Below are 27816 nucleotides of genomic sequence, written 5' to 3'. Positions count from 1 at the left end.
CAGCACTTTTGGACAAAGTGACTTTATTAATAAAGAGACCTCATTGATGCGTACGGAAGCGTAGTACGGAAGCGTAGAGCTGCCACCCAGGCAAAAGAAAAATACAAGTGTATCACGTTATAACGTGAAAGGTTTATTGTTCTAACAAGATACTTTTCCTGTTTGTACAATATACTTTTCATGTTTGAACAACATAATATCACGTTATTACAATATACATAATTATCACGTTCGTACAATATATTGTAAACATGAAAAGTATATTGTACAAACAGGAAAAGTGTCTTGTTAGAACAATAAACCTTTCACGTTATAACGTGATACACTTGTATTTTTCTTTTGCCTGGGTGGCAGCTCTACGCTTCCGTACATTCCAGCTGTGGAGAGACTAGCACATATGTATTTCTTTACTAAAATGTTCTCTGTGTTTTGTTTTTTATGCCACGTGTTTCTCTTAATCTGGGCCTTTGAGTCTGTAATAAATATGTGTGTCGTCTTCACTCGCCAGCAGGTGGCGGTGTGGCACAAATACACCGCGGAGAGACGCTCTGGCGTCACCGACACCCACCAATCAGCGGGAGCTCATCCCCGCTTCCAGGAAGTAAACGTTGAAACTCGAGGCTGTAGAGGTTCTGCTATTGACCCCGCGGCACAGGTCAAAAATCATCATGTCCCTGACGGTCCTGACGTCTGCGTACAGGTACGAGCCTCACCTGGGAGGTGCAGCCGGCTTGTTTTTCCTCTGGCACATTTAAATGACCGTCTCTGCTCATAAACGAGCTATGGACGGCACAAGTAGATACACTAAAGTGACCCAGCAGGTTTGTTCACCAATATAAGGCCGTCAGCTGATTTCCTGCACTCACCTGCTAGGACTGGTTGTGTGTTTGTAGCCGGGGTATCTGCTACCCCGCGGTGTAAGTTGAACCAGTTAATTCAGATCTGCTTATTAACCGTCATCAATGCTCCGTGTGTTTGCTGTTTCCTCCAGACTGAGGTCCCTCTGCAGGCTGCAGCGAATCCAAGCTCACATGGTGAGAAGTTGTAGCAGCAGCATGGTCCACTGCCGCCTCTGATTATTTCACTCACATCAGACATGCGCAGGAACACAGAATCTGCTTCCCTGCTGAGTTTACTACATCTTTCTTCTGGTTCGTGTTGGAAACACTGGGGGTTACTGGAGTAATAAATCATAAATAAATTAGTGAGGGAACTGGATCAATAAGTAATGGCATTGGTATCAATAAAACCTTATCAGTTTTAATCATTAGTCATACCTATCAGTAACCTTCATACATTGACTCTTCCCTCTATTGAAGTGATGATGGCCTTTAGCTTGGCTCGTTTAAAGGGGGGAACCGTAAGTTTGCAGGATAAGCTGGAGGGAAGGTGCAAGAGAAAAATTTGTTTTGATGTCATTGAGTTTAAAAAAGCTTAAACTAGTAATGAGCAACAACACAACACAAACAAGTATCTGCTGGCAAAAACGAGGAGAACCAACTGCTGAAGAGTGTACAGGTTTCAGCCTTCAAAGTAAAAAATAGGGCCAGCAAATGCAAAAGGTGATCACTTTAAATCCCAGCCATCCCCAAATCACATCCAAGCTGAGTTTAAGGTAACGGCAGCAAGTTGAGCTGCACCATGGGTTCACAGCTGTACTGAACTTCTCTAAAATCAGAGCCAAGTACTGCTGTCAGTCTGGGGTCCATAACCTGTTAAGAGGCTGTGCAGCAGAATCTGCAGGGTCGAACCAACTGCGCCGTCCTGATTTGTTTAAATGATTGAGGAGTCCGATCAGAGTAGAGCCACTACTCCTCCACACTATAAGGATTTGAAGAGTGTTGGGCATCAGGGAGCCTCCTGGATCCTGATCCCCAACATTTGGTTGTACTGCTTCCTCATTACCTGGATCAGTGGATGTTGAAATGTGTTTGTCTTTCAGTGTTTTTGAGATATTTCTATAGAGGTTTCCTGTCTCTGCTCTACAGATGTCGAGTCATGCAGAACCGGAGGTTCTCCTGGAGAAGGTGGGCAGAACCGGTGTGATCACCATGAACAGACCCAAAGTCCTGAATGCCCTCAACCTTACCATGATCCGGCAAATCTACCCCCAGCTCAAGGTATGTAGTATCAAAATCTGGTATGTGACGAATTAAAAGAAAAATCTTGACCTTTCCTTGTCCACGCACCACCAGGTCCTGAGCGATCAAAGAGGGGCTCAGTGAGCTGATTTTTGTTGAGATGTTTGAAATTTCCTGTCACCTAAACTCCCAAAACAGAACAGTTACTCCGTTAATACTTACTCGTCTTCCGTAGATGCTAAAGTACCGCAACCACTTCTTTATATCTACAGCATGAACAACTCACAGGGATGAAAAGGAAAAAAGGATGACATGAGGCTATCAGCGGGCTGTGGGATGTCATTATTTCCTTATTATGGAGCAAATATCTCCATGATGTCAGTCTCAAACTGAGAATGTGGGAGCTGGGCAGTTTGGGGACAGTCTGAAAAGCAAAGCTGAGATGGTTTGGACATGTGCAGAGGAGGGATAGTAGATATATTGGACAAATAATGTTTAATAAAGAGCTGAAAGAAAGGAAGAAAAGTGGAAGACTTCAAAGGATATTCATGGATGTAGTGAAGGAGGTGGTCATGTAGGGAGGCAGATAACACACTGCAGCAACCCCTAAAGGAAGTAACAAAAGAAGTAGTAGTGTTCATCCGTCCGGTAGCATTCCAGAAACTTGGATGAACAAGTACTGAAGAAGCACACTGAGCACAGGTTTTTTCTTTTCCTTTCATTTTTTACCGATGTGTAGTTCGACATTGTGAAAGATCTGTCAGGTTCACCTGTCCTGAAGATGTTTGGTTGTATTTCTGTACAAAGATCCCTTTTCACACTCTTTAAACCACAGATGTAGCTGCTCATGCAGTCTCTATAACTTAATAACGATAACTTTAAGGCAGGTTTTTGAATAAAGGAAGATTTCCTGTAAACAAAAACTGTGTTTTGCCTTGTTTGGGAATCTAGAAATGGGAAAGCGACAATGAGACGGACATCGTGATCATTAAAGGAGCAGGTGACAAAGCTTTTTGTGCAGGTGGAGACATTAGAGGTAAGCAAGCTGCCTTCAAGGTTCAGGTATCAGTTTCAGATGAGTTTTTATGTTGACCTGTGTGACCGATTACTGTTTTTATCTTGTTTTTTTTCCCCTCTCAGCTGTAACAGAGGCCGGGAAGGTCGGAGACTCTCTTGCCCAGGACTTCTTTCGTGAGGAATATATTCTGAACAATGCTATTGGTATGTATTTTATTTAATTTTATGTATGTATCTATTTATTTATTTTGTTTAATAAAAATGTTACCTGTCTGTTTTCATTCACTTATCCAAACACTCTGGCAGCTTCACATTGTTCTTATACATTTTATTTCTTCTTTCAAGGGTCGTACCGGAAGCCGTATATCGCCCTTATTGATGGCATAACAATGGGAGGGGTGAGTTTGAGTTTTTATCCTGTATTATAAAGTTCAGGATGGATACTGTTTGCCATTACTGGCATGAATTGTAGGCATGAAAAACGTTTTTGTTTTGTTTTTTTTCTCATGAAATGTTATGTGAAAGTCTGCCAGTAGGTGTCAGTGGAGATTTATCTGCTCCTGTTACCTGCTGCCAGTGGCAAGGTGGCCTCTGATTGGATGAAATGTAAAGTGACAAATCATTGTTGCTGCCACTAGTCTTTCCCTCCAGGTGTCAGATTTGGGTGGAATATGAACTGGTACTTTTAGTGTAGTGTCATACATGCAGAGCTGCACACATGCACGGTTCAACTCACCTGGTTACAGGAGATGCTGTGAGGCTTGAATCTCTGATGTGACCTTGATGGTGATGTCACTCCTGAGGTGTCACCGAGGTCACTCACAGCAGCCAGTATCCCATTGGCTCATTAGTCATCACGACCTTGTCTGTGTGCATATGTGTGGGCGTGCTTTGCTACTGTTGTAAGGACCAGTTTAGGTCTGAAACGACTGGTGAAAGGGCATTAAGGCTGCTCTTCACATATTTAGGGGGAAGTTTGATAATTAGGACTTAGTTTTTTCATTAAAGGAGGCCTGTTATTAATTACAGTATATTGATGGAGATACCAGGTAGCGAGAGTTCATATTCATGCACCTGTGTTTGCATTTTGAAAGTGTAGTGGTTAACACATTCACCTTACAAGCAGACGATCCAGGTTGGAGGCTGGGAAGTACCTACAGTACAGAAATCCAGTGCTTCTCTGTAAATATAAGTAGCAGTGGATCCTCAAAGTGGAGCAAGGGTTAATTTGGCCTTTGGTGCTTTTTTTTTTAGCCTCTCCCCCAGTAAGCTAGCTTTGTTCTGATCGGCTACCCCTCATAATCGGTAGGTTTAAATAAGGGTGGAGTTTCTTAGTCTGAAATGAAAATATTAAATCTATCTTACATCATACACAGGCAAGACTTAAAATAAACCTTTCAAAACCTTTCAAACTGGTTCTAGCATCCACCAACAGAACAGAAAATAAGGAAAATAACACAACAGACCCACTCTGAGGTGAGGTTAGGGTTAGGGAATGCATTATGTCAGTGATCCCAGTTACATTGGGAGTGAAAACAGATTACAGTCATGGATAATGGGAGACATAGCAAGCAGAGAAAATGTGCTGGTGTTTGTCTTGCCGGTCTTTCCAGAATTTATTCAACAAACACTCTTTCAGTCAGATTCATCAGACGCTAAACAGCGTTTAATTTTGGATCGAGAACTTTATTGTTGTAATTAACATAAAACCTCATTAGCATGAAAAGAAAAACTGCTAAAGGAGAATTAACAACAAGAATCAAATCACTGGAAAAGCAACGTCGAATAAAACTGTGGGAGCGGAAGACATCTTAGTTTTGTCTGTAACTACAGATGCAAAGTTTCAGTGGACCTTGAGATGGGACTGACTTGCCCAAACTCCTCCTTTTAGCTCTGCTTTGGTCAAAACCATCTGGAAAACATTTGGTTTTGACTTCAACAAGTAGATTCTCAGCCTTTCTGCAGGTTTTTCTACTAAACCCCTTTTTATTTTCTTTTTCTGTGGTGTCCCACAGGGCTCAGACCTGGGTCCCCTCTTATTCATTTTATATCTGCTGTCTTTGGGACAGGAAATTTAATATTAGCACTTATTTGCTTCTGATATCCAGTTTTTCACCTGAGAAATGTTATTAAATGAAGATTTATAGTTTCTGTTGAAGAGCTCAGTAAATCTGCCCTAAATCACCTCAGTAGCTCCAACAGACGGTCCCCTGATTTGCTCATGTCCCTTCACTGGCTCACTAGATTACTTGGTGCCAGTTTAAAATCCTCAGCTTCACATACAGAGCATTGAACAGTCTTTGTCTGAATGTTTTTTTTTTTCTTTTACCCACTTTCTAAATGTATCATTATCTCAGATTATTTTCTTTAAAGCACTTTTATAAACTACATAAATAAATATTGATTGTGTTGTAGTGAGTATTGGTGTTAATGTATGTTTGGGGGCCTTACACCCCGGAACCTTCAGAGGTTTTTAAGGGTTTTCCCCATCATAATGTCATGTGGAAAACAGGTTCCTGTATGTGTTGTGGCTAACTGTGGATGTTTCTGAAAGTGGTCAGTAAACGTCCTGAAAGTGGCCCCTGAGTTTCCAAGCATTATTATCCTGAGGTTATAACACCTTGCTTCCACTTTTATTGAGTACATTTTACAGGAAGATGAATCCCCAGAGCTGTGAACCAGAAATCATCTTGTTTCTTGGCTTGCTCTGTGTTTAGACAGCCACGATGATGATGTTTTCCAAGACTGACAGAAGCTGTAATTTGTGTGTCAGAACAACAGCATGAAGTAAAATGCTGGATGGATCTCATGCGTGCTGCATTGTGTGGTTTTTTGAAGTCAGCTCTGGTCATCAGCCCATCAAAAACTGTGATGTTTGTTGAATCGTGTGATTTCCACACAGAGAAATCACTTCTGTGTGATGAGTTATGTCTCTGGAACTAAAGCGATTTGAAGTCGACCTCTTCAATGTGTCACGTCAGCACTGAGGCGACACTAATGTCAGAGCAAACCATCCTGAGGGTGGTTGCTGTTTAATGCGCATAACTGGATGGAAAGGGGCAGCTCTATATAAGGACAAGTCCAAGAGGCCCCTGATCGCAGATCTGCTCCAAGCTCAGGGCAGAACCCCCACAAAGAACATATTTTCTTATTACATTAGCGATAACAAACCACCAGGGAGTAAAAGGCAGGTCAGATAGCAGTCAGAGACAAACTGTTTGATTATCCCATCACATCTCACGCACATCAGTCAACGCTCACCTTGTTTAAAGTCCACTGAATTAAGCTCTGTGAAATGCTCCTTATTAATCCACCGTGCTTTGTTTGAGCAGACACTGCGTCCCTGTCCTTCTGTGCTTGCACTTTAGATTTCAAACATTTACATAGTGAGAACACTCTGTATTTAAGATGGCTCGTAAAGGGAAATGCTGCCCGTTTGATAGATATTTGCCCAGAGCTGCATGACTCTGATCTCTGTCTCCTTGGAGTAAAGAGTTCCTGTTTACATTTTTCCTGATAGCCTCATGAAAGGAGTGCCTACAAGGTTTTTAATCTCTGTTTTAAGGTTTTCGTTTTCCATCCAGAGCCTGTGTAGTTGTTTTAAAGGGGAATTCTGTGAGTGAGAGCGATGTGGAGAGTAACTCAACTGTTGTGTCCAAACAGACATCTGTCACTTGGTGTGTAAGTGACAGACTTTCCACTCTCACTCACAGTCTCACCTACTGATTTCTGATTATGCAAAGCCAAATTTGTGTGACAACTACGTCATAATAACCCAGATATCCTAAAGAGGGCTTCAGGAATGCCTCCACAATCTTCAGCACTCTAAGCTTCACCAGCCAAGTTGTAAATTTTTAAGTTGTAAACACGCTCGTCTGCTGACAAATTGGCGTTGTTTACAGGAGGATCTGGAGACATGTTCTTATAAGGCTCTATACCAGCGCTTCGCAGTATTCCACTACTTTTATGGTGAAACTCGAGTAATGTGATTAAACGGCCTCTTGTTCCAAAGGCTGCTTTCAGCCATCCTTCTTTTTCTCATTTGTCTTTCTCTTTCTTCGTAAAAGAAGTAAGCTTTCCCACAGTTATTTTCAGGTTATGTTATTTCTGCCCTTTGGCTGAATTTGATACCGTGATTTACTCGTATTAAAACCCGTTTTTTTTTGTTTGTTTTTTTATCCCCATGATAGAACAGAGAAAAACCCGACTCATAGTGGTCAAAACATTTATATTTCTTTTAATTCAATCATCTTACGGAAGAGAGAGACCCCTGCACAGCCCAAACGCCAGTTGCAGGATCTCTAACATTACAAGCTCAACATGTGTCTTATATGGTGTTATTTTGTTACCTCAGACGTCACACACGTCACACGTGACACACACAGTTTCATTACAAACAAACTCCTTCTACTCAGTTCCTCTTTTCTGTGTCTGATTTATTAATATGCCTGTGCACTAAAACTTCCTGTGCAGCTTGGAATAACTTCCCCTTTCTGAGGTCTTTTGCCAGGGCAACCTGTCTGAACTTAGTTTCACTCTGTCTGTTGCTCATACTCTACAAAAAACATGCAGTTTCCTGTCAGCCTGTGACCTAGTCTCAAAGCTGGCCCTCTTTTATACATAAAACAATATAATCAGCAAATAAGCATTAAAATATATATTTAAATCTCAACACTCGGTACATCAATCGTACAGTTCAAGGTCACGTCGCTTTACATGACTCATCTGGTTACTAAAAATAGATGCAGATGAGAGGAGCACTCGCTCGTTTGTTGAAATGTAAATTCTATGTATTTTTGTAATTACATTTGTAACAAACATCAACATGGAAACAGTGAAACCAAAGAGCTTCACACAGATTAAGCAAACAAACATAAACCCCAAAGAAAGGAGGCCTGGAGGAGATGAATGGAGAGGTATGAAAAGAATAGGAGGTGGGTCTTTCAGTATGTAAGCCCTCTCCACCTTTTGAGCCCGAAGTTTAAAAGTGTTGTCTTTAGGACCCATAGATACATGCGATGGACAACTCAAGATAAAAGTGAGCAACTGTTGTTGCCATCCAAAAACACATTTATGGCTTTTAAAAACCAGACTGTTTCCACAAAGTAGTCATTCCCATAACATGTAATAAAAGGTGCCAGTTAAAGAGCATAGTTTACACTTGAAGGTTCATATAGCTTCCACAGCTGTAGATGGAAGTAAAAGTTAAACTGCACAGAGTTCTTACGAACACATCACCATGAGAATAGATGCTACAACTGCAAACCGTAACCACTCTTGTTTAGGGCAATCGTGGCTCAAGAGTTGGGAGTTCGCCTTGTAATCGGAAGGTTGCCGGTTCGAGCCCCGGCTTGGACAGTCTCGGTCGTTGTGTCCTTGGGCAAGACACTTCACCCGTTGCCTACTGGTGGTGGTCAGAGGGCCCGGTGGCGCCAGTGTCCGGCAGCCTCGCCTCTGTCAGTGCGCCCCAGGGTGGCTGTGGCTACAATGTAGCTTGCCATCACCAGTGTGTGAATGTGTGTGTGAATGGGTGGATGACTGGATATGTAAAGCGCTTTGGGGTCCTTAGGGACTAGTAAGGCGCTATATAAATACAGGCCATTTACCATTTACCATTTTACATCCGGTATAAAAATAAATAAATAAATAAATTCAAAATTCAAATTTTTATTTGTCACGTACACAGTCATACACAGTACGATATGTAGTGAAATGCTTGGACAACTACTCGTGACCTAAAGAAAACAAAAAAAGGAAAGGCTATGAATAAGATAGGAAATAAATATGCAAAATTAAAAAGGGTAAATTTAACTAGGAAGGAATAAAATATAAATTAAGGTTAAAAATGAAATAACTGTACAACACAAATTAGAATGAAGGGTAAATTTAACTGGGAAGAATAAGATAAAATATATAAATTAAAGTTGAAAATAAAATAACTGTACAACAAAATACACAATATAGAACTATATAAGAATGTATGAAGAAATCTAAATATAAATAAATATATACACAATAACAGCAGCTGTACAAGTATTAACTGGAAATGAAGAATATAGTGACCAGTGTTGTGCAAAAACAATGTCCAGAAAGTCCAGTGTGTGTGTAAGAACCATATGTGTGGGTCAGTACTGTGTGGTGGTGTGATTGAGAGACCGTATCGCCTGCGGGAAGAAGCTCCTCCTCAGTCTCTCTGTGTTGGTCTAACTAGGATCAGGGAAGGGCAGGGGATACTGGATAAAAGAGACGCTTTGAAACGGAGCCAGAGATTAATAATTACCCACGATTAAATGAAGGATTGTGTATAAACATAGAGAGTTTGGATAAACATCACCACTTTAATGTCTGTGATGCGGAGGAACAGAAACAAGCACTGGAAGTTTAGCTGTATCACATCGATCAAACCATTGTAGGTCCTGAGCAAGTTTGGATCTCACAGGGTTTGCATGTCGGTGTCTCTGATAAAATGCTTGGAAGAAGGTGCAAAATTTCAGCTTACCTGTATATACTTTGAAGACCTGAAAGTTTGAAAATATTCATAGTATGACAGTGAAATTTTGCATGCATAGAAAAAAAATCAGCTTGACGGGGTCTGGTGGGAACTTTTTAAAATTCAGTATATTTATAATGAATGACCCACTTCTGAGTGGGGCAAAGCCTCACCTCTGGAAAAATTCTCATGTAAATCCATCCTTAACCTTTTTTTTTTTTGAGAAATGTCATCATGAAATAAATGCAAAGGCCTGTGTCCCCAATGGTGGTTTTTTTTTTTAAGGTTTTTGGGTTCTGGGTCTTCCAGAGGAGCAACTTCTCTTGGCAGAGGCCTGTTTAGTCTCCAGTGATCAGATATTTTTATTCCCCTGTGGTCGTTTATCTCTCTGCTGTGAGGCGGATCCAGCAGCGCTGCTGTCCAGCTCTGAACTCTTTTGTTGATCGCTGAGATCAAGATAAAGACAGTTTGTCAGCTGTAATCAATCAGCTGCTGTTGTTTTGGCTGTGATTGATCCCTCAGCAGGTAACAACCTTTACTTTGCACTAAACGACAGCATGATTGATCTTTTGTAGTGCTGACTCATAGAGTGCATATACAGTAAGACGATAGCAAGGTGCCAAAAAATAAAAAACGAATAGAAATCAGTGGGACAATTCTGAAATGTTAAGATGCTGGATGGTGCCGTCAATTGAAAGAGGAAATATCAGCCAGTCATGTTGCTACATTGATTCACAAGGGAATAGTAGGACTGTAACTTGTGCAGGGAAAAAGCTGAAAAACCTTATTTTTCTGTATGTACATGGCTTTAATTTAGTTTATTTCTGTACCACATTTAAAAGAACCTCAGCTGACCAAAATGCTGCACAGGCTGTACAAAATACATACATACATTATACACAAGAGTCATTAAGCAGACAATGAATATACCCAAAAATCCACAATAAAAACCACAAACCTGTAAAAGGTCTCTTAAGTAGGGTGGCGCCAAACCAGCGAGACTCTTTAAAAACATGAACATGTGAAGATGTGACCAATGGCATTTCATTCCTGTCTAAAGACGAGCTGCTGGATTTTGTACAGGCTGCAGTAATAACAGATCCATGCCGACATTCAAAGAATTACATCATATAATTGTCAGGTAAAAAAGGTGTGAAGTTTTGCTTATAGGAAGACTTTGGTGTTGCTACGCTGGTTTCTCTACACCACCAAATTGTTTTTGTACCAATTTGGACGAGAGGTTGGAGTGCCATGTGAATTATGTGAGATTAAATTTATATCTGTTATTCAAACATGATCCTTTATATATAGAATCTTCAGACACTGAAAAAAAGGTTGGCCCTTATTAAACTGTATTGTGACACCAGTTCTGTGGTTTAATTAATAATTACTGGTGGTTAGTTAACAACGAATGTTGGTCTGCGTTACATCGACTCCCCGACACATCACAGGATGTTGGCATCGGTTAAATGTCACACAGATTTAAACTATTTTTATTGATGAAATGCCACGAGTGTAATCATAAAGCCCACATTCATAAAGTCAGGATTGTGGGTTGTATTAATACACTGGTGTAGTGAGAGCAGAAGAACTGTGTACACAGAGTCTGCTACACATTCAAACCCAAACTCATTAAGCCAGATCCCTGAATTTATCAATGGGGGTCTTTTAATTTGGGGAGTCCACTGCTAAAGGTTTCCATCATGATAATGGAGCGAGTGGGTCCTCAAGTTAAATAATCCTGATTTTGAGGGTTTGTGTATCGCTTCCTGTTTTTATATCTTTTTTTTATTGTTGCTGTCCACATAAATTACAGTTTTGAATGTTGTGGATCGACACATTCTCACACGTCGTGTCATTTTTGGCGTTGGCACTTTGACAGAGCTACTGTGGAAGTACTAGCCGCCAAGAGGTGACGATCCTGACAAAGTCCGCATTAAGACGTTGGAGTGATGGCAGTCGCATTATGCCGTAATCTTTTTAACTTTGGATGTCAGAGCTGGGAGTGATGTCACACCCAACTTGAACATGTTCCAGTAAAGCTTTCTCCGTGCCAAGCTAGAGCCATTCAACAATTCATCAACAAAGTCAGCGTTGGTTTGGCTTCTCCAACTTTTTGAGTAGAATGTCAGATTTTAAGAAGTGATCCAGTTGTAAATTCGGACTGAGACCTCGGGATTTCTGATATCAGAACACTGGACAGCAGACTGGACTCTGTTGTGTTTTGCACTTGATGTTGCTTTTTTAATTGATGAGTTGATGATCAAGCTCAGGTTATAAAACTACCTGGTTAGAGTTGAGAAAAGATTGTAGTTCGGGGTAAAATCCACCCCTGTAAGAGCCATTTACTCCTTCCTTTGTCTAATTACACACATGTCAAATTCACAAAGTGAGTGAGAGGTGAGAACGTTGAAGCCTGAACGTTACAACAGCAAACGCCATAACCCACCACCAACAGACACTCGGCATTGGGATGAACTGAGATACACCAGCAGCTTTTACACAACAAACATTTTTATGTGTTGGGTTTTTTTTGGATTGAACAATGTTCTCTTTGAACGTCTAACACTGTTATTGCAGATATATATTTGACCTTCAAAATAAAAGCTTCCAATTGACAGGTACTTCAGTTATAATGAACAATCAGGTAGTGTAATTTTCCTGCCTATCTGCAGGGCCATATGCATTCAGGTATGCAAGGGGATGTTGTTTCCAAGGCAACCTTATAATATAACACACACACACCTTACTGTGCTGGAAATGTCCTCTGGCCAACACTGCTCATTAGCCTTCACCTCTCTCCCTGCTGGGAGCTGCATGAGTTAAACACACACACACACACACACACACACACACACACACACACACACACACACACACACACACACACACACACACACTTTCTTGACAGGTTAACCTGGTTTACTTTTTTCAGCCAATTTTCATCTGAGTCTCCAGCTTTCTGTAGAGGTGACGGTCATTAATGACACTGATCCCTCCTTTTTCTTTTTTTTTTCTTTTTTTTAATTTTACTCTATTCTATCATATGACTTTTATTTTATTTCTCTAATTATTTTAAAACGTGTTCTCTTATACCTGTAGGGCGTGGGTCTCTCAGTTCACGGACGGTTTCGAGTGGCCACTGAGAAGACGCTGTTTGCGATGCCAGAGACTGCCATTGGTAAGCCTGCGATCTGCCTGATTGAGGGAGTGCTCAGTGGCAAGGGTTGGCCCACATCAGTGGGAGTGTATATCTAGAATATTAATTATGTAGGAGCAATGATTTCAAGCTGGACCCAGTTCACATACAAGGTCTGTCTGCATTTGAAGCTGGGGAGCCAAACACGAGCAGAAGAGTGATTTGATTGATTGATTGAATCTTTATTTTGAACATGTTGAAAAAGTATAAAAAAAAAAAAAATAGAATTAAAAGAGACAAATGAACAAAGCAAACAAAAGGAAAACGAGCAACCACAACTCCAAATAACGTCCATGTTCAAAAAGGAGCAGGAAGAAGCATAAGCTTATTTAATCCCACCCCTTTTCCACTATCTAGTATCAATAGACTACAGAAATACCTCCTTGTAATTACATTATATGTTATGTGTAATTTTTTTTTTTTTTTTTTTTTTTTAATATATACACATATATGTTTCTATCTATCCATACCTACGTATATACACACATACGCACATATACACATTTTCAATAACCCCATTAACACCTGAAGGATACACAACCTACAATTTTATATATATTTAATATATATATATATATATACATATTTACACATGTGTATATACACACATGTATACACATATATACACATATACACGCATATATATATATATATATATATATATATATACATACATACATACATACACACACACACACACACACACACACACACACACACACACACACACACACACACACACACACACACATGAAAATATTAGACAAGAACACCCTATCAAATCTCTACCTTTTCCCTGTACCCTGTAAAAACCATATCCTTAAACCGCTTTTTAAACTGTACCATGCTCGGACATTGCTTCATATCTTTACTTAGTCTGTTCCACAGCTTCACTCCACACACAGAGATGCAAAAACTTTTTAATGTTGTACGGATACGAGGATGTTTTAAATTTAATTCCCCCCTCAAATTGTATCCCCGTTCCCTTTTAGAAAACATTTTTAGAATATTGTCAGGAAGCAGGTTATTTATTGCTTTATATATAATTTGTGCTGTGAGAAAATGAACCAGATCTGTGAATTTTAGAATTTTTGATTTTAAGAATAGTGGATTTGTATGATCTCTGTAACCAGTTTTATGGATTATCCTTATGGCCCTTTTTTGTAATATAAAGATTGATGATAGCGAACATTTGTAAGTATTGCCCCAAACCTCTGCACAGTAATTCAAATACGGTGCAATCAGGGAACAATAGAGAATGTGGAGTGATTTGTGGTCCAGAATGTGTTTTACTTTACTCAAGATTGAGACACTTCTTGAAATTTTGTTATGTATATGATTTATATGAGACTTCCAGTTTAATTTATCATCTATAATCACACCAAGAAACTTATGTTCAAGTACTCTTTCAATTTCCACACCATCTACATGAATCTGCACTTGTGCATTTCTAAGGGAATTCCCAAATAAGATAATTTTAGTTTTACTTAGATTTAGCGATAGTTTGTTCCTGTTAAACCATTTTTTAATTTTGCACATTTCTGAAGTAATTGTATCCAGCAGCTCCTTTAGATTCCCCCCAGAACAAAAAATATTTGTGTCATCTGCAAATAATACTAATTTTAATATATCAGATGCCTTACAAATATCATTTATATAAATAATAAATAATTTTGGACCCAGTACAGAGCCTTGTGGAACACCACAAGCAATGTCCAAGCATGATGAGGAATGGACACCCAGCTTCACAAATTGTTTCCGGTCACTTAAATAATTTTTCACCCATTGCAGTACAACCCCCCTAATCCCATACCGTTCCAGTTTATTAATTAATATGTCATGATTGATTGTGTCGAATGCTTTCTTGAGATCCAGAAATACTCCAGCTGCATACTGTTTCTGATCTATAGCATTCGTAATCTCCTCAATTGATTCGATTAATGCCAGAGATGTTGATCTTTTTGATCTGAATCCATATTGACTGTCAGAGAGTAATTTATATTTATCTAAGAATTTGTCTAATCGTTTATTAAACAGGTTTTCTAGGATTTTGGAGAATTGTGGTAGTAAAGAAACAGGCCTGTAATTTGTGAAGTGGCGTCTTTCCCCGGTTTTATACAGCGGCACCACTTTAGCTATTTTCATTTTGTTTGGCACTTTTCCCGTCTGAAATGATAAGTTGCAAATATATGTTAGAGGTCCTACAATTCCTTCAATGACCTTCTTGACGATTTTCATGTCAATATCATTACAATCAGTGGATGTTTTATATTTACACATGTGTACAATGTCAATTATTTCTTTTTCCTCCACTGATGTGAGGAACATTGAGTTAGGGTTCCTATCAATCAGGTTTTCACTACATTCTACTGATGGCAGTGACTCAGGAATTTGTTCTGCCAGTTTTGGTCCAATATTTACAAAATAATGATTAAAGCTGTTGACCTTATCAGCAGTGTTTTCCATAATATTGCCATTATCGATAAAGTATTGTGGATAACTTTGTTGTCCAGAATTATTTTTAATGATACCGTTTAAAACATCCCATATTCCTTTCATATTATGTTTATTGTTGTTCAATATTTTACTATAATACTCCTTTCTACATACACGTATAATATTGGTCAACTTATTTTTGTATTTTTTATATTTATTTTCAGCTTCTTTTGTTCTTTGTTTTAGGTATTCCCTATAGAGTGTATTTTTCTTTTTACATGCATTTTGTAAACCCTTAGTGAGCCATGGTCTATCTGAATATTTGTGCTTTCTGTTGTATTTTATTGTTGGACAGTTTTTATCGTACAACTCCATGAATATTCTTAAAAATATGCCATATGCAATATCAATATCAGCTTCTTTGTACACCTTGTCCCAGTCCTGATTTAATAGATCGTTCTTAAATGCAGTCATAGTTTCTTCTGTCCTTACACGTCTGTATCTCAGTTGTTCTTCATGCTGATTTTTCTTATAATTAGTGTCATAAACTGCAAAAACTGGTAGGTGATCACTGATGTCATTAATTAATATTCCGCTCACAATGTTGTTTTCCATATTGTTAGTGAAAATATTGTCAAGTAAGGTGGCACAATGTGGTGTAATTCTGCTAGGCCTGGTTATTTTAGGATGTAAACTCAAACTGTACATAGTGTTTAGGAATTCGTCGGTCATTTTATGCTTTTTTGGATTCAACAGGTCAATATTAAAATCACCACAGATAAACATAACTTTTTGATTTGTTTTAGAGAATATTTCCTCTATGAAGTCATTAAATACTTGAATACTAGAGCCAGGTGTTCTATATATACAGCTAATTATTACATTTTTTTCTTTTTCCTTATAAATTTCAATTGTTATACATTCTAGTAAATTATCAATTACAGTTGTCATACTTTCTACCACCTTGTAGTTTAGGTTTTTATCCACATACACAGCTACTCCCCCTCCACTCTTGTTCCTTCTATTTACAAAATTCACTTCATATCCCTCCAGTCCAAAGTCCATTCCTTTCTCCGCATTGATCCATGTTTCAGAAATGGCAATAATTCCAAATGGATTTGCCAACTCATTTAGATATTCCTTTATATTGTTGAAGTTGGCATACAGACTTCTGCTATTAAAATGGATTATTGATAATTTATTTTCCGTGTTGATGGTGTGCTTAAACTGTTCATCAGTGAAGTAGCAGCAGTTACAGCTGATGTTGTAGAAGAAATTATTTTCCGGGTCTATATCCTTTTCTAAGTCTAGAACATTATGGTCTGTGTATCGAAATGTTCTCAGTTCCAGATTATCATAAAGAGAATTCCAATGAGTCATGTTGATATTGTTGCCGGATGCAGATGAAGTTCTTTTGGACTGTGCCATGTGTTGTGTTGTGTGTCACGTCACATGTGTATTCATACCTCCAGAGTAAGTTGACCTCAGTATTTGTCCAGCTCTTCCATATTTCTGATGACCAACACTTTGGCTTGTTCCGGTGTTCCATTGAGTTTAATGAATACTTTGCAGTTGGTGGTCCATGTATTTTGAATTTTTCCCTGTTTCTTCAAGTAACGTGCTTTCCTGGCAATGTCCGCATTTCTTTTTATCAGATGTTCGTTCATGAAGACATCGGATCCTTTCAGTTTCCTTCCTTGTTTTAACAGTGCTGTTTTCTGTTTGCAAATCTCACAATGATGGCTGGTTTGTTACTGTCATTTTTTCGGGGTAGAGGGTGGCAAGCCTCAATGTTGTTATAATCCACTTCCACACCTTTGGACCGTAGAAAGGTAACCACTTGATGCTCCGTGGAGTTGACATCTTCCTCTCCTGGCCCTCCTACATTGTCAGTGGCGACCGCCCGGGCGTATGACCGGGGTTTGATGCGAAGCCCCGTGATGATAACATCGTTCATCCGGGTGTACTGCTCCAAATCCGCCACTCTGTTCTCCAGGTACGCCAGCCGCCGATCCTTCTCGGCGTTCTGGATGCGGAGAGCCTTAACTTCCTCGACCAGGTCCAGGATGGCTTTCTGCTGCAGTTTGACAGTAGAAATCTCCTCTGTCATAAACTCCAGCGACTTCTTAATATCGTCTCCTTCCTCGGCTGACAGAACTTTTTTCGGGCCCATGCTGAGAGACATTCAGTGCAGTTTGCTGATGACCTCATTCCTAAATAAGTGTTGAAAATGAACTGCTAAAATGGGCAGGGTGGAAAAAGTAAGTCCAGCGTTTAAGCCTTTAATCTTCAGCAATGGTACAAATCACAAAAAGACCTTTTCAGACAGTTTGGAAAACAGAAGCTCAGTAATCTAAAAATAGGAATATTTAGTCTTTAGAACTTTTTAAGGCGGTAGATAAGATGATGATGATGTCACCAATTGTTTTTGGGCTGCAGTTTATCTGCTGCCATTTTGTCTTTTTGGAGCCAAAAGTAATTCAACATGGACAAGAGGGTGAAGTGCTGAGCTAACAGCAGAATAAACAAGCGGGGCATATTCGCTGTCACCATCTTGAGCGGTGTGGGTCTGACTGAGAAACTGAGGCCACTGCATGCTCATTGGCCAGCGACTTGTGATTGACAGGTTGTTAGCCAATGAAAATACTCTGGGTAATCGTCCCTTCTGACCATAATTTGCAAAATTAACTTCAAACTTTGTTCACCAACACAGAAATGTTCAAGAGGTCCTGTTCAGGGATTAGAACAGATTATAAGAAGCCTAACAGACAGCAATCAGGTGTGCCACCTGTCAAGCAAAGGAAGCATGAATTATAATTATTTAAAAGGAATCACCCTTGTACATGTTGTTCTACCAGGCGGTAACATGTTGTTTTATGCTCCCTTTAAACGTGGGGGTCTATGAGGAGTGGGTCACTTTTGTAGAGAGCCTCAAGTGGGCATTAGAGGAACTGCAGCGTTTGGTGGCGCTTCTTTTTCTAAGCCAACTAAAAAACTTTAAAATTATTCATAGGAGACTGAAGCGGCAGTGTCATAGTGTATTTTAAATTGGTAGTAGTTCAGGAACCCTTAAATGGGTTGCTGTGGTTGCTTAGTTGGACTTGCTAAATGCAGTAGTGGTAAGTGTGTGGACTCGCTGGACCAGCACATCACTTTCTGTGTGTAAAAAAAGATTGATATAGAAGAGTCGAGCCCACTGAGAGGTGATCCAGCGGTGCAGCTGTCGTCAGTAACAGCTGCTTTTCCCATATATGATTCATCTTTTCCTGGAAGACGTACATGTCAGTGATAGAAAAGCAGGCTGTATGTTGTTCTACTCCTGTTGCTGCCTTCTGACACAGAAACTTGTTTTTTTTTATCTGAGCCTCCAGGGAGATAGGGAAACAAACACACTGCATCACCCAGAAGGGAAGAGACAAATCCAGGACTTCAAACAGTCACAGAGCAGGAAAGGCCAATGCTCTGCAGGTGGATGTCAGGAGTTTACTAAACTTCTTGACTAAACTTTCTAAAAATATGTTTTAAGAAATGCTACATTAAATTTAGCCACTCTAGCAAAACTGAGAAAACTTGTGTCCTCCTTCTATACATCCATGAACTTTCTCTGTGGTCTTCTTCTTCTCTTCCTGCCTGGCAGCTCCATATTATCCACTATCCTTCCTCTGCACATGTCCAAACCATCTCAGCCCAACCTGAGCTGTCCCTCTGATGTGCTCATTTCTAATCCAGTTCATCCTAGTAACATGTCCTGCACCAGCCTCGCTGGCATAATTCTCCTTTTTGACTCCAGTAGGTGTCAAACAAAATTATCATATTTTATCCAGCATGAACTGAAACTAGTGAAACTTTCAGTTTTCTCATCGACTTGTATACAACCAGAGGCCTTTTCGCCTTCTGCTGGCAATTAGAAAGAGTGAAGGTTTAACATATTCCTACATCCATCTTTTTACAGTCCATCCATCCATCCATCTTCATCCGCTTTATCCGAGGCCGGGTCGCGGGGGCAGCAGCCTAAGCAAAGAGGCCCAGACCTACAGTCTTTGGAAGCAAACATAAAAATCACATCCTTTGAATCCTTCGGCAAAAATCATCTGTCAGTGTGTTAGTTGCTGAAGAGTTGTAGAAGGTCAAATTCTTTAATTATTTCATGCATGTTTAAAGATAATAGATTACAGTGTCCTGATATGGAGCCAGAAAATGATCTGATCCAACTAAAAAGTGCTACATTAACCTGTTAGATCTTTTAAAGCATCATAACTGAACCATGTAGGACATCTTTGTCTGTTGCAGTGTGAGGCAGGTCCTCCAGTGAAAAAGGCCACTGAGACACTAAACTTGTAGGTTCCTCTCTCGCTAATTGTCTCTAGTGGACAGATGGTCATCTGCTGAGGTGCTGAGGAGATTAGTAACAAATCTGTGACAACAAATGCAGTCGACATTGTACCGTGAACTAGCATGTTGTCAATGAAATCCACTGGGATTACCACAGCTCTGTTGCTGTGAATGCGTATAAGCTGTTTCCAGAGTGATATGACTGTAAAGGTATTTGTTACAGTGGGTTTGTGTTGCTGTGATCGAACAGTTAATGTCGTCAGTGTCTTCATAAAGGTTCTCAGGGTGTTTTGTAACGTTCTGTGCAGGTTTTATTACGTTGGTCCTGGAGTCAGTGGATTAGGAGAGGGCTTTGCAGCGTGGGCACTGCTCATTTTTTCCGAGTCTGTTCAGGTTCTGATAAATTGATTGTGTGCACTCGCTCCCTCATACGTGCAAACTTCCAAGGACGCTCGAGCCATTCTTCATTTGACACCCACACATACAAACAGAAGCATGTCAGACTTATTATTCTGAAGTACTCTGGGCTCTGACTTTATAATAAATCTTCTGCTGATGTGTAGCGCTGTGGAGTCGGTCTGGTGTCTGGAGAGAGGTGGAGGGTGAAGATTATGTTGTCAGCGGACAGGAAATGAGCGTAGCAGCAAGAAAAAGTAGGAGATTCCCGCCGATGTGCTCTGATATTTGTCTGGGGTTTTGTCAGAGGCTAGGCTAAAGTAAGGAGTGGGAGGAAATGGGCCAGTATTTCAATCGTCCATGCTCAGGATTGGCCATAATGGGGCAAAGATGTTCTACACTGGATGTGATCTGTTTTAAAGTGTCAGTTCTTCATTTGGCGTGCTCTCTTGCACATGAATTGGCACACAGAATAATTTGATTTTAACCTCACCGTTAAGTTTCTTGAGTCTCCTGCTAGCTTTGAATCTCTCCCATCACTTTGGCGAGGACAAGCAGAAAATCTCGCCTAATCCCCTTCCCAGCTGCCATGGTCATAACATTGTCACGATTGTTTTTACTAAAAGCTCTCGACTTGCAGGTCACCGCATGGCCGTTATCAGCACGTCCCCTGGGTAATCAGGAACTTCACACCGCGTGATTTTCCATCAGGGATGAGCTTTTTCTGCCTTTTTCACTGGAATGCAGCTGCCTTATAGACCCCACAAGCTTATTTTAGACCTGATCCTGGGGAGGAATCCTCTCAAGAGCTTCTCGTCTGTGCTGGTTTACTTTAACCAGAGTCGCACTGTGGACTGAATCTTGCTTTTTCCACTGTGGTATTCCAGAGTTAGACGACAGGGTTTCAAACGCTGCAGGAGCTTTAAACTTAGTGCCAGTAAACTCTGAAAATGTTTGAGATGTAGTTCTCATATTAGGGGCACATTTACTGATGTAGAATTAAAGGCTTTGCTGTAACAACAGGATGTGTCCACTTATTAAAATTTTGGAGTCTGGATATGATTGTTAGATGGATAAAATGGTCTGTTGCAGTCTAATTGAATTAATCTCATTAACTTTTAAGTCATCACGACATCCTCCATCTGTGTGAAGGGGAAAAAAATGGTTAGACATGAGGAACAGAGCCGAACTATGAAAAAGTGAGTTCTTTTTGTTACCCCCAAAATTATGATAAACAAGTCATAGCAAAGATAAACAAGCAATAACGAGGCAATAACTGCGTGTTGTCTCAGTCCCAGCAGATCATTGGCAAAAAGGAGAGAAGATGTGTTTCTGTTGTTTTTAAAATGTACTTATCGTATTTTCACGTAACATGACATGTAATCAAAAGCGGGTGAACACGAGGCTCCATATGAACCTGTAAATGCACTGGTTCACAAACATTGAAGCATCACATGGGCGTGATTTAGCTGTAGCTGTCAGTGCCTGAGATTACTTAATTATTCCCCCAGGAAAACTTGTCTTTGTATTAATAGCATCTCTAGCAGTACTTACATCATATCTTTATATCTACACACACAAGCACGCCGTAACCCCTGTTACCCCCCGTGAGGCGGGATTAACAGATTTAACTCGGCCCTGCCAGCCTTCTGAACAACAGCCATAATCTGCCACATTTATAATATTACATTTTCAGCCATAAATCAGGTCAGCTTATCTAATCCCCCCCTCTCGCCACACTACAGAACCCGCTGTAAGCACTGGACTGTCGCGTCCTGTCAGAAATATTGAAATCAAATGGAAACATTATTGAAAGGACAGAACGAACGGATTAAATCTGCAGATTGTGATGATGATCATTAATTCTCCTAAGCTGCATATTTGGCCTTTTGTAGTGTGCCAGTGGCCTTTTGCTGGAATACCACCATGTGTAAATTGTCTTAGAGTGAGGGGGGATGATATTTTAGGACAAAACCATTGATTATTCTCAGGGAAAAGTCATTATAATAAAAACCCTTGCTTGGCTTGTGTAAGTCACTGATTAATAGGCATGCTGCTTTCATGAAAAACCTGTGCAAACTGTTATTAACTCTGCTTTTCATTTTATTTTGAAAGGGCTTTTCCCTGATGTGGGAGGTGGCTATTTTCTGCCGAGGCTCCAGGGGAAGTTGGGATTGTTTCTTGCCTTGACGGGCTTCCGACTTAAAGGACGGGATGTGCAGAGAGCCGGGGTTGCCACTCACTTTGTGGAGTCTAAGAAGGTACCGTGTGAGCTTTCAGTTCAGGTGTTGGAAGTGCGGGGGTGAGGTCAGAGCTGCACTGGAAAGCCAGATGCTGATTCACTGGAGGCCTCACTCTTGTTTACGGTGCCAGCATTCACCGGCCGGCGCAGAGGCCAGTTGTGTTTTTCTTGCTGTTGGCATGAGGTCAGAGCGGTGGGCGGCAGGTTGTTTATGACTCTAACCTTGGTTTGGGCAGAAACAAACACATCTCACCTCAGTGGAAGTTTACCAACAAGACAAAGGGTTAGATAAGACAGGAGAGAGGACTCGGAGGTAATGAGCTGATGCAAGAAGAGCCAAAATACACAAATTCTGAATCTGAGTAAATAAAACAAAAGGAATCTGCACAGAGTGTTAGCAATGAGCTGACATGAACAAGGAGAAAGAAACAAGATTATCGGTGGGGTCTGATAGTCAAATTTCATTAAGAGGGTAGCTTACCGATTGAAGTGTTAGATTGATTTTTCCATTTTACTTTCAGGTACTGTTTTAGCATCTGTTTTTATTTATAGTTTAGACTTTATTGCATTGATGACTTCCAGATTAAGTATAATCTGAGGTATGTGAGGTCGGCCTGATGAAGGCCTCAGTGTAAGTTCATCAGTGTAGTGAAGGAGGACATTCAGAAGGTTGATGGGACAGAGGAGGATGCTTGGGATAGGATGAGATGGAAGCAGATGACCTGCTGTGAAGCAAAGGGAGCAGCTGAAAGAAGAAACTGAGAGACTGCAGGAAGAGGCGGTGAAGATGAGGGCAGGGCAGGCAATTGCAAAGAAGGAAAAATGGAGAAAGTAAAGACAAAGCAATACACGCAAAAAAATGTCAAAGTCAAACAGGAAGCGATCAAGGACGACTGAGATGGAGAAACTATAAACAGAGTTAACATAACCTAAATTTTTCATTAGTCGGGAATAACAATCCTCACATTCTGTTTATTTATTAGACGATAAAACTATGTTTAGTGAATGTGCTGACACGTCAGACTTCTACACATCATAAACGACAGATCAGCTGCAGACTGACTTTTTCCGTTTGCATTAAACAGATCCCAGACCTGCAGAAGGAGCTCGTGGACTTGAAGTCTCCCTCTGCTGAAGATGTCTCCAGAGTGCTAGACTCCTACCAGAGCCAGGTTAGAAGCCAAGAAGCCAGTCATTTACACAAACATGTGGCTTAGACTCTAGCTGTATATTTTCATTACTGCATCTCACTCTTTGTTTCTGCTCTTTGTCCACAGAGCAGTCTGGATGCTGAGAAACCTTTCATCTTGAAAAAGCACCTCTCTGATATAGACAGGTGGGCCATGACTTTCTTCCTAAATATACTTAAACTAGGTTCAGGAGGTGAGCTGGAGTCTGTTTTTGTTGGTGACAGATAAAGAAAATCTACAGAAACACTGTATTTAGTCAGAAATGTATTCCTGAAATCGGCTTTCAGGGCTCCATATGTACTCTTATATGCACTCTTTCAGTGCTGGTTTTAATCTCTTTGTGCTCTGTTTTTAAAGACTATCAGCCTTTTATTTATTTTCAGTCTCTTGTCCTTTTAAATCCTGTCAGGCTCTTCAGCGCCAGCAGTGTGGAGGGCATTGTGAAGAACCTGAAGACCGACGGCTCAGAGTTCGCTAAGAAACAAACTGAGGTGTGTTGCTCCTCTGCGGCTCAGTTCAAGTAGAGTGCGGTTCAGCTGCTTCTGTTCCAACAGTCAGCTGTCTTTAAAACACGAACTCTTACAGAGGCTGATGGTGAACACCACCCTCCGATAAACCCACAGACAGAGCTGGAATGAAGCCGGGGTGTTATTTGGCTCCGCTGTGCATTTTGGTAATTAGTAGTTACCTGAGAATGAGTACTTAATGAGGTTAATCACCGTGCCCTGCTGGCTGGAGCTAAAGACACTTTAGTGGGATTTCAGGGTGAATTATTATGGCTTCATTCACTAAAATTCCCTCAAACAGCCTAAAAAGCGATGTCCCACTTCACTCGAGATTAAACGAGTCACATGACCCTCCCTCCCTCACCTACCACACTTCTTAAATCTGTTCACCAGGAAAGTCATGAGCTTGATCTTCTCACCTTCAGCAAGACCAAAGCAAACAAACAAAAAAAAGTTTTTATTAATGAATCTTTATTTACATGTTGAAATAATTGTGATGTGATTTTTGTTTCTGGATGTAAGGATGTTCTCTGAATGCTGTCGTGTGAGAAGGAAGTAGAGTCTGGACATGGGCACGAGGAAAGAGCTTGGGGTTTTTTTGGCATTTCGATGATGAGCTGATGATCTTTTTAAAAGTTTCCTTCTCTCTTTCGGCTGTCACTGACTAAATCCTGGCATTATTGAGAGGTTTATATGTGTATAAGTAACAGCTGGGGCTGTTAGAATCCACAGAAGGAACGATTTGTCTTAGATTGTGACTGTTCTGATATTATGAAGCCAAATCTGAGTAAAACAAACAAACGGTTTCTCTTCCTCTAGACTCTGTCCAAAATGTCTCCCACGTCCCTGAAGATCACCCTCAAGCAGCTGCAGGCGGGCGCAGCTCTGAGCCTGCAGGACGTGCTGGTGATGGAGTATCGACTGAGCCAGGCCTGCATGGTAAAAACCATCATAGTGAAGTCTGAAACCCAAGGTGGTTTCACATTTCAGCTCTGATGATGTGTTTCAGGGAGTGATAAGGCATTGTTTGTGTTGTGTTGCAGAGGGGCTGTGATTTCTATGAAGGCGTTCGAGCCGGTAAGTCACTGCAGTACAGGGGACACAAAAGCAGAAGAGGATGGGTATGAAACTTAGTCTTGTAACTTATTTTTACATAGATTTACCAAACATAATAAACACTGTAGGATCAGTAAACTAAAGTAAAATGAAAATGATAAAGAGATTAAAACGTTACCTGATTTAAACCGTGCCGATCTCCTCTTTGAGGTCGTCTCCTGGTGCATCTCCTCCAGCTCAGCTGAAGGCGCTTAGCTCATGCACATATGCACAAAGGCAAATTATGAGCTTCAGGGGGAGATCTGAAAAATCAGGCTTGCTGGAAGAGGTCCTGAGGTACACACGAAGACAACCTTGAAGGGGAGATCAGCCTTTTTAAAATAAGCTTTGGTTTTTTGGTTCAGATTTAAAGTATATACTGGGACTAGCAAGGATTCTGAGCAGTGATTATTATAATCACGGATCACTCTGCAGAAGTATATGCTCGCCTCTAAAGGTTGTGGGTTAGTTATTGTTCCTCTTAGCATCACTAAACTCGATGTTCTGTGTTTTTAGTGCTAGTTGACAAAGACCAGAATCCCAAGTGGAACCCATCAACACTGGAGGAGGTGTCCAACCAGATGGTGGAGCAGTGTTTTTCCTCCTTGGGTGAGAAGGACCTGACTTTGTGAAGTTGGTCAGCAGCTGCCTCCCAACTTCAAACAACACACCGCTAAGCCTTCTCTAACCGGCCACTTCCTGTCCCCCCCATCCTTTTATGGAGGAGCGTGCCGCTGTGGATGGAAGCGTGTCAGCCCTTGTTCATAAACCGTGTTATTGCTGTAGAATAAGTAGTAGTTCTGGTGATTCTTTACAGAAAAATCACGACTATGTCTCCACAGCTGAGTCATGCTCACAGGCAGAAGAGGGAGCAGGCAGTTTGGTGCACTGTTGCTCTGCAGTGGAGTCTTTCTGCATAGTTTGTACAGTTGTAATGTTACAGTGCTGCATGTTAAAGGATCAGAACAGCAGTGCTACATTAGCACAAGGACACAGGAGGGGATAATGATCTCACCACTGAGTGCTTCACTACATTTCCTGTGGATGTTTGTTGATGTGACACGGAGCAGTATCATCTGTAGTCCTGCAGCGCGGTCACAGCTTCTGATACAGATCATATATCGTCTCAGCTTCCTGTTTACTGTTCCCTTTTTTTTTTTTCCTCCAATGTTTAATCTCATACAGGCCGCATCATTTAAAACCCCTCAACGCTGGATAACATCGATCATCTTGTTACAGTGCGGTGCTGGGAAACCTTTGATGTTGCTCTGACAAGGTGCAGCTTCCTAAACGTTTTCGCATTGATCAAATTTGTTGGAAAAAGCTCAGTCCACAGAGACCCTAAACAAAGACTGTATATTAAAGATGGGCATACCCACATGACATCATGCACTGGTTTGCACAGTCCTCTTTTTGAAACCTTAATACTGCGCTTTTCTATCAAGTTTACTGCCATTTATAAAGACTTAAAACTAGTGATTTAACCCATGTCTTGTTAAGGAAAATCTTTCGATTTTGTAAATCAATCGTGCAGTTGATTTTTGGGTTTTTTTCCTCATGAACATCTATCTTTAAAAAAAGAAGAAGACATGTTTGTCACCATAGGAGTCGCCCCCTAGTGGGCATTAAAAAAGGTTAAAATGTCAAGGTGCTTCGGCTTAAGTTTTTAACTTCGGAAGCTAAGCCCATCTTCATATACAGTCTATGGCCCCACCTGGCAACCCACTGGACCCAATGGGCCATTCTAACACTGGTCACAGAAGTTGAATCCTCTGATAAGTCAGAGCTGATATGAGTACAGTCCTTCTGGAATCAAGTCTCGCCACTTGTAGGTGAGATATGAGCATTTATTTTGAAGCATTATTTCAATTTTTTTGATGTTAATGGTTACCAAGACTCATCAGTCAAGTCTGATTAACATCTTAAAGCAAAAACCTTTTCCCCCCACTATTAATTACACATTTACTAATATCTTCACTGCTCTGGAATATCCCTAAATTCTCTGGTACTGGAAAAATGGTTTTAATGTTGTGGCAGATCAGTGTAAGTGCTACCTGTAGTTGTTTTTAGGTATAACAGGGAATTAATAAAGTGTTCTAACACAAATCCAAACAATACTTCGAAGACAAACCTATAAATTACTGCTGATATTGAATGTATCTGCATAATTTAGCAAAGCAAATCTGGTTTTAGTCGTCTGAAATGCACGTTTTGTTTTTTCTAATAATTTTCCCGATGTTTGTTCAGAGGAAATCAAATCACTTCCCTCATCATTAGGTCTCTGCAGCTGCATTATTTATGAAACAACCAGAGTCGGATTCAGTGCTGGAACAGAGGGCAATAAAAGAGCTGGTCACATGAAATTCTATGTGTTTTTTACTGGGTGTGTTTAAAGGAACTGATTGTTGAGGATGGTATTTTTTATGACCTAAAATGTTCTTGTGTAACTTTACAAAGTGCCCTAGTTATCAGCATGAGAGCACTAAGCTGCTGCTCAGATATAAACTCTCCAAAGTAAACACGTTTATTTTACGTCAAGTGCTCTGTTCTGTTTGCAGCACTTCCAGGAAATCCTGCTTCGGTAGCACAGGCTGGCACCTGGGAATGATAATGCTTTCCGACTGAATTGTCCCCATCGAGCTGCATAGACTCAAACAATTTTTAAATCAGGCTTCAGATTATTGTTTAAATCCCAGACTGCAGCGTGGGACACCTCATGTCTGTTTTAATCTTCTCTACCTGCCTCACATTCGCACAGTCTGAGCCCATAAATCCTGCCTAAGAAATGAGTATCAAGGCTTTGACTCATTCATCAGTGCAGTCTGCAGCTCA

The 27816-nt window shown here is 40.5% G+C and overlaps 1 protein-coding gene across 2 annotated transcripts; it reads left to right on the top strand.

Annotated features, from left to right (window-relative positions):
• The first annotated feature begins 576 nt into the window (after window positions 1-576).
• On the top strand, window positions 577-27347 carry hibch (3-hydroxyisobutyryl-CoA hydrolase). 2 transcript variants are annotated; one of them, XM_082508612.1, is made up of 14 exons: window positions 577-700; window positions 992-1034; window positions 1989-2120; window positions 3033-3117; window positions 3222-3302; window positions 3444-3496; window positions 12691-12769; window positions 22067-22212; window positions 23279-23365; window positions 23471-23529; window positions 23793-23874; window positions 24709-24828; window positions 24933-24966; window positions 25501-27347. In XM_082508612.1, exons 1-14 carry the CDS (start codon window positions 669-671, stop codon window positions 25614-25616), a joined length of 1149 nt encoding a protein of 382 aa, XP_082364738.1. In that variant the 5' UTR covers window positions 577-668; the 3' UTR covers window positions 25617-27347. The 2 variants fall into 2 exon arrangements, with proteins under 2 accessions (XP_082364738.1, XP_082364739.1); XM_082508613.1 differs by lacking the exons at window positions 577-700; window positions 992-1034 and adding an exon at window positions 1038-1151.
• The last annotated feature ends 469 nt before the right edge of the window (window positions 27348-27816 follow it).

Source organism: Aulonocara stuartgranti (assembly GCF_965226115.1).
Source record: "Aulonocara stuartgranti genome assembly, chromosome: 16".
Lineage (NCBI taxonomy): Eukaryota > Metazoa > Chordata > Actinopteri > Cichliformes > Cichlidae > Aulonocara > Aulonocara stuartgranti.
This window is presented reverse-complemented; position numbering and strand designations above follow the sequence as displayed.